Source organism: Elephantulus edwardii, unplaced genomic scaffold, assembly GCF_000299155.1.
Source record: "Elephantulus edwardii isolate Elephantulus edwardi_28Jun2011 unplaced genomic scaffold, EleEdw1.0 scaffold00001, whole genome shotgun sequence".
Taxonomy (NCBI): Eukaryota; Metazoa; Chordata; class Mammalia; order Macroscelidea; family Macroscelididae; genus Elephantulus; species Elephantulus edwardii.
The window spans coordinates 1-7,735 of record NW_006399751.1 but is presented as its reverse complement, the minus strand read 5'-3'; the positions used below and the strand labels follow the sequence as shown (position 1 = coordinate 7,735).

General features: G+C 49.6%; 1 protein-coding gene across 1 annotated transcript; it reads left to right on the top strand.

The window, feature by feature from the left end:
• Window positions 1-3,040: 3,040 nt before the first annotated feature.
• Window positions 3,041-7,730, top strand: ZFP1 (ZFP1 zinc finger protein; the record flags this gene model as incomplete). Its single annotated transcript, XM_006903600.1, is given in 3 exon segments — window positions 3,041-3,055; window positions 4,999-5,125; window positions 7,006-7,730. Coding segments are annotated over 3 exon segments (867 nt in total), but the record flags the coding sequence as incomplete, so codon positions are not given.
• Between the last annotated feature and the right edge of the window lie 5 nt (window positions 7,731-7,735).

The following is a 7,735-nucleotide window of genomic DNA, read 5'->3' as shown; positions in this document are numbered from 1 at the left end:
AGTGTTTCATACGGTCGTTCCAGTACATACATTGTGTTTTATAAAATTAATCACCATTGATCCATGCCCACCATTATCCCGCCTTTTCAGGTCCCCGCCGAATCTTTCCTAATTTCTCTGCCTACTAAGCTCTGCGATCTCATAATTGGTTGTTTTTTTTTTTAAATTGTATATACTGTTGAGTTTGTAACAACTTTTTGACTCAGGTAGAAATTGCTCTAATCACAAACTCACCTGCTTCTCTTTCTTTTTTTTCTTCACTCAATGTGCCAAATAAAAAGACTACAGAATTTTTCAATATATTCTTAATATCATTTGTTGGGACGGGATCCCAAAATACAGTGGTTTATGTATTCGCTTTAGAATTTCCTTTAGTTGGTTTGCGGATGGTTGGGCATCTAGGTTTCTGTTTCTGTGTTTTTCTGTATTTGGGGAGAGTTAACCCAAAATCCAAACCTGCTGCCTTGGAGACGCCTAATAATTTTGGATGTTAAGGGATGGCCATTATTTATAACCTATTTTGGAAGAAGCAAACTGTCTTGGCCTAGAGGTTATCACTGACCGCTCCATCAACTTCCTGAGCGAAGGTAAAGACTTTTCCGAGAATCCCTAAAGGCACGGCCCCAGAGGCTTGTGGGAGATGTAGTCCCGAACTCGACAGTCTACCAATTGGAGGACCCAGGCAACGGCCCTCGGCATCTGCGTCTGCGCATGTGCAGTGCGGTCGCCCGCCGCAGCCGCCCTTCCCCCACCTCAGCAGCGAGTGGGCGACAGGACCCCTGTCCGCTCTGGGCTTTGCCGGCCCTCGCGGTGACCCGACGTGGCCCTGAGCCGGGAGTGGAGGCTGCGCACCCCCAGGTAGGAGGGGAACTGCGTGGCAGCTCTGCGGGGCTGGGGGCCAAGGGGCTGGGGCGCGCGATGGGCTCGTGGCCGCGCGGGGTCGGAGCCCAAACTTCAGCCACTCGCGGGCCCGCTGACCCTCAGGGCGGCGTCCAGGGCTGGCTCGGCGCGCTCTCGGGACCGGGCCGCCGGGCGGCGGGGGCGGGGACGGCGGGAGGGTCGGCGGCTGCGAGGCTCGCCTGCTTCCCTTTGTCACGAGGAGCGGCTCCGGCGCGGCGAGGATCTCCGGGCGCGCGGGTTCGAGTCCTGGTGGGGCGGACACCTGTCAGCGCCCCGGGGCGCGCCGCCTCCCGGCCTGGGGGGGATGGGGGCTAGAGAGCCGGGAGCCCCGGTGCCGGCGCGGGCCAGTCCTCGGCTGAGCCCGGGACACTCGGGTTCTTCAGCAGGAAGGTGGAGTGACTCAGCCAGGGTCACACAGTACTTGGTGCCCCACACGTGGGCCTGGCCCCTGCGAGCTCTATCCTGATGTGTAGGAAGCAGGTCCTTGTAGGCACTGCGGTGTACACGTGCTCGGGAACCGGGTTCTGAGCCCTCCGGGGCTGGCACTGCGCACACGTTAGCAGTTCACATCCATCCAGCAGGGCCGTGGAAGCAAGACCTGGCGATCTGATCCCCATAAAGATAAACTCCCAAAAACAGAGCCCTGTATCCACTCCAGTTTACAGTACGCTGCTACTCTCTGGGATGGGGTAGGATTCCTGGGATTCCTCGTCGTTTTTTCCTGCGGCTGTAAATCTTTACTGCCATGGAGTGACTGTGGGGTTCAAACAACCCACTTTTCAGCTCAGCACTTAACCCGTTGCACCACTCATCAGTTGCACCACTCTCCACTCGGACAGATTGCTTCCTGGAAAACCCTAGGGTACAGTTCTGTTAAGGGGAGCTCTGGTGGGCAGGGCCCCCAGAGTGAACACCCTCCTGAAGAGTCTACTGTGAGTTTGGTTTTTAGCCTAGGGTCAAAGACCTTTGTTTTCCCAGCATCACTCCTGATTAGGCTCCTCAGATCGCTAGCATCCCTGGAATCGGGGGTACTTGGCCTTTCCCAGCATCATGTCTCTCTCTCTCCAGGGACAGGTTCCTCCTGAAAATAGGCTTAAATTAAGTGAGAGAAAGTTTCACCATCATTGCCACCAAGTAATCCATGCTGTCTGTATTCTGTATATTCACTAGTTTTTGCTATCACACTTTACAGACACCATTCTTGGTCTATCTTATTCTTTATTCAATTTTCATGTGCATTGGAGGCAGTTGGAAATACGGCTTGGGTTAGGCAAACCTTGGTCTTCAAAGCAACATCCCTGCACTTTACCACTTTAAAGAGGTCCCCTTCAGATTTCTTTCACATTGCTTTAATTCTCATTTTGTTCCTCAAGTGTAATGTTGTACTTTTCAATCCTACACGCTTCACTTTGTTTTTATAACCTTAAAATTCATTAATAATTTTATGTCTTGCTTTACTTAACCTGTTTACCACTTTCTTGGGAAAAGTTCTTGTCCAACTTCTTTTGACTCTCCCATATTCTCAAGTCCACAGGTAAATGCTGCCACAGTGTGGCCCCTTTCTGAAGAGACAGAGGAGCAATCCCATGAGGTGGTATTTTCCTGGGTAGCGTGTAGAGATTTCTAAACAGCTAGTTCTAGGCAGAGGAGCCCTGGTGGTGCAGTGGTGAAATGGTCAGCTGCTAACTGAAGGGGCAGTGATTCAAGCCCACCAGCCCATCCCTGGGAGGAAGATGTGGCAGGCAGCTTCTGTAAAGATTACAGCTTTGGGGGAGCTCTGGTGGCCTAGTGGCAAGAAGCTGCACTGCAATTCCCGAGGAACACGGTTCTAATCCACCAGGTGCTCTGCCGGAGAAGGAGGCGCAATATCCTCCTGTACCAGTCAGAGCTGATTTGATGGTACACGCACACAAAATAATAAAAAAAAGAGAAAAAAAAAGTACGGCTTTGGAGACCTGTGGGCAGCTCTGCTGTCCTTTAGGGTCACTGTGAGTTGGAGTCAACTTGATGGCAAAGGATTGGGTTTGTCATCGTTAAGTCCAGGTATTCTGATATGCAGGACTTTAATAACAGTGACCATTTTTTTCTCTTTCAGCTCTCCCATCATAAGTCTCTACTTTTGCATAAAAGCTTGCAGGAGATGAATAAATATCAGGTAAGTTTGTTTATTCCCCCCTTTAGTTTCGTTGTGTGCTTGAGGAAGTTTCTAAGAATCCAAATAATAAAATATAGAAGCATCGATGAGAACACATCAAGGAAAATATAGTATAGTAGAAGACAACAGAAGCCAGTCCCATGTGAATTATGTCCATATGAGGGGTGTGCGGTGCTGGTGGTGTCCATCCACAGGGGCTTGCGCTGCCAGCCTGCCAGCCCGGTCCCTGGTGGCTCAAGTCCATCATGACTCTGTGCAAATCCATCTCTGTGTGGTTTGCAGCTCAGAAACCCCCTGGAGGGTCAACTCGGAGTCCATTCCGACTCGATGGCAGTGATTGGACTTGAGTTTATGAGGATTGTTGTTGTTATGTGCCGTCAAGTCGTTTGCGACTCATAGCGACCCTGTGTACAACAGCCCTAAACCCTGCTCTGTCCTGTGCCAATCTCACTGCCTTTGAAACACCCATCCTGATTACCACAGTCACTGAATCAGTCCACCTCATAGAGGGTCTTCCCCTTCTGCGCCGTCCCTCCACCCTCCCAAGTATGATGTCCCTCTCCAAGGAACTGTCCCTCCTTACAGCATGTCCAAAGTATGTCAGACAAAGCCTCAGAATCCTTGCCTCCAAGGAGCAGCCTGGTTTAACCCTCTCCAGGATGAATCTGTTTGTTTTCTTGGCAGTCCAGGGTACATTCAATACTCTTCTCCAGTACCACAGCTCAAAGGCATCAACTCTCCTTCTATCCTCCTTAGTCATTGTCCAACACTCCAATGCATAACAAGTGATTGCAAAGACCATAGCCTGTATCAGACGCACCTTAGTCTCCAGAGTGACACCATTGCTCTTCAGTACCCTGGAGAGGTCCCCAACAGCAGACTTTCCCATTGCAGTACGTTTTTTGATTTCCTGGCTACTTGTGCCAAGAGTGTTGACCGTGGAGCCAAGCTGACTAAAGTTGTTAACAATCTCAGTCTCTTCACCATCCATCCTGATGCTGCCAGTTGTTCCAGTGGTATTCTCAGATGTTAGATCTGAATAAATTTTATGACTCTTCACGATGCAAGAATGTAGCTCTTTTCTCTTCCTCCTTTTCAGCTTAGCCTTTCCATCCTTTCTCCTTTCTGGACACTGGTCTGGATGTTTCTTACTGATCTGTGTTCCACCTCACTGATCATCTTTTCAGCTGTTTGATAATTAACCCAACCACATTTTGTAAATACTTTTTCTTCCATGTTTACAGCTTGAGTTTGGTGGGGAGATTTTGAATTGTGCCCAGTATTTTGGTTTAAATTGGAAGTTCTTCTTCCTTTAAACATTCAGCTATTTGGGGAGCTCTGGTGGCCTAGTGGCAAGAAGCGGTGCTGCAGTCCTGAAGGCGTGCAGTTCAAATCCACCAGATGCTGCACTTGAGAAGGAGGGGCAATCTTCTCTTGTGCCAATTGGATCTGCTTTGATCATACCCACACACACAAAACCCCTACGTATTCCACTATTTAATTAGCTGTTAATACTCCTGTAGGTTTGCTCTGAGTTGGATTTTGCCTGTTTTTGATCCGATAAAAGTCATGCCTCAGTTGCCATCATTCCTTTTGGGATAATAATTTAAATTGCTGGGAACGTCTTCCGTGTACCAGCAGTGTCTTATTACAAATGCACGCTTATGCGCTTGTTGCTTTCAACACCATCTGAGAGCAGAGTGTTTGATTAATCTCAGATCCCAGCGGATCTGACAGCACCGGTGATAAGAGACAATCTGAGGAAAGATTTTGACCGCTTCTGCAAATGAGTTTTGGAGAAATGAGACAACATGATAAACATGATGTACAGTGTTTTATGTAAATTTTTGTGGCAAAATAGCTTTTACAGCTTTGTAACAATAAGTTTCTTCGCGCCACCAAATGCAGGTCATTTCCTAGTGAATAGCAATCTGTCGTTTCAGGGGTCGGTGTCCTTCACGGATGTGACTGTGGACTTCACTCAGGAAGAATGGGAACAGCTGGACCCCTCTCAGCGGATCCTGTATATGGATGTGATGCTGGAGAACTACAGCAACCTGCTTTCAGTGGGTGAGGATGCCTTTCCGGAAGAGCCTGGCGTTTGCTTCAGAGCACGTGTCTTTTCTCAATGATCAAACTGACCAAGTATTATAGGATTTTTAATAACTAAAGAGCCCCAGGGAGCCCTGGTGATGTAGTCCATAGAAAGTTTCACTGCTAGCCTAGATTAACTCGGTTCAGATCCATCAGTGGCTCCTCAAGAGAAGAATGAGTTATCTCCTCACGGGCAGTTTATAGCTGAACACCTGCTGAAGGGTCAGCTATGAGTCAGTTCTGACTGGACAATAGTGAGTTCAATTGTTGTTTGGTTTAAAGAGCCCTAGGGGTGCAGCGATCTAACTCTCAGCTACTCACCCAAAGGTCAGTGGTTTGAATCCACCAGCCACTCCGTGAAAGCAAGCTATTACAGTCTGCTTCCATAAAGGCTACTGCCTGGGTGCCACTTCTGCCCTGTCCTGCAGGGTCAGCGCAGCCAAAGTGAATTTAGTTCTCAGTTGTGAATTACTGAAGAGCTTTAGCCTTGAGCTTCAGATGAGAAATCTGGCTTCATTTTCAGGGTCTCTGAAGGTCAAGCAGTTAGGCGCCAAGACTAGCAAGTTCTCTGATAGTATCAAAGCAGGTGTGAGTTTCAAGTTGGTACAGTGAGAAGAACTGTGTCTAGAGCGGGGTGGAATCCCCAGTCCAGAACTATTCAGGGAGGAGATGGAGTGTAGAGTGGAGACTCCAAGTTGAGAGAAGCCAGAGGAAGTAACATCCCAAGGATTGTGAAAGGGTTGGTACCTTTGGAATATGTTTCAGGACTCGTTTCTTCAGACACCTAAACCTTTAGGGAGAGCTGAGGGCAGTGACTTCAGATCCTCAGCTCTGTGTTCCTGCCCCAGTTAGCACTCTCCTTGCTTGACTTGTTGAGTCCTGAGCCTGATTCTTCCCTAACACGGCTTACACCTTTGCACTGTGACGCTCTCCCCACCTCTAGTCCCCTCAGCTTATCAGATGGTGACGTTCTTTTAGTGCCTGTCATTGGTGTGGTGCCCTCAGGGCATAGAGCTTTTTCAGGACAAGAGGGATGTCGTCCTGCACACAGATGGCAATAGGCTCACAAGAGTCAGAATCAGCCATCAATACAGAAGCTGAAACTAAAGGCCTAGGCCTCGGCTGGAGAGTTTGATCCTTTACCACCCACCCCTTCAAATAAAACCAAAAATAAAAGCAGAGTTAAAACGGGTTGGGGCAAGAGGTTAACTTATTATAAAAAGAAATAGGATTAAGAGATGAGAAATCTTCCCTGTCCACCAACTCCAGCAGAAAAATGCCGGCCATGTTAGAAACAGCGTGTGGTCCGGTTTTGAAGGTGCCTTGCATTTGACTTAAGTGGTCTTCTCTACAGAACATGAGAGTCTGTGGGTATTGCCATTCTTCCGTCTAAAGGAAGCTATACTGGTGTGAGAGTAAGGTGAGTGAAAAGATGGGGAGAACCTAGAAGCAGCGAGTCTGCTGCCTGGCCGCCGTGACACAGCACCAGGCATTGGTGGCCACACTCGGAGGCGCTGTCCCTTCACACCTCTGTCTCCTCATTTTCTGGGTCTCTGCTCACTGGGAGGTGACACACAAGTCCTCTTATCCCTGCTTCCCAGCTTCCCAGTGTCACCCACACCCCCCGTTAGGGTCATTTGGCCATAGGCATTGCTACTTATGTCCAGCTTTCACTTCTGACTTTGCCTTTGGATTTTTCTCTTCGAAGTTTGAGGGAGTCGAAAGAAAGTGTGCTGGAAGGATTTGTTAATCCTGGGAGACTGGGGAGTCATCTGGATAACAGGGCGCTGGTGGAGACTCCCCTCGCCCTTGGTGTTGAGAAAGGACTGACTGCGTTGGTTTGTGCTCTCTCCTAGAAGTGTGGAAGGCGGATGGCCCGGTGGACAGGGAGCCCGGAATCCCCGACAGGCAGGCCAGGCAGTGTCTAACCCTCAAAAACCAAACCCCCCTGGAGGACAGAGGTAATGTCTTTGAAAAGGCCTTGAACCTGGGCACAGACTTTGTTTCTCTAAGACAAGTCCCCTATAAATACGACTTCTACGAGAAAACACTGCAGTGCAGTGCAGACTTACTGAGCAGTAACGGCAACTGTGCGGCCAAGAAAGCAGAGGAGTGCAGTGGACTTGGGAGAGCGCTCCTGTACCTGAAGCAGGAGATAGCCCGGCCCGGCCTGCACTACCCGGAGTACAGTAAGGGCGGGAAGGCCCTCAGCCCCAAAGAAGCCGTTTTTAAGCATCAGAAAATGAAAAGCCTGGTTCAGCCTTTCATTTGTAATTACTGTGATAAGACCTTCTCCTTTAAATCCCTCCTCGTCCGTCACAAGAGAATCCACACCGGGGAGAAGCCCTAGGACTGCGACGTCTGCAAGAAAACCTTCTCCCACAAGGCGAACCTCATCAAGCACCAGCGCATCCACACCGGGGAGAAGCCCTTCGAGTGCCCCGAGTGCGGCAAAGCGTTCACGCACCAGTCCAACCTCATCGTGCACCAGCGGGCGCACATGGAGAAGAAGCCCTACGGCTGCGGCGACTGCGGCAAGACCTTCGCCCAGAAGTTCGAGCTCACCACCCACCAGAGGATCCACAC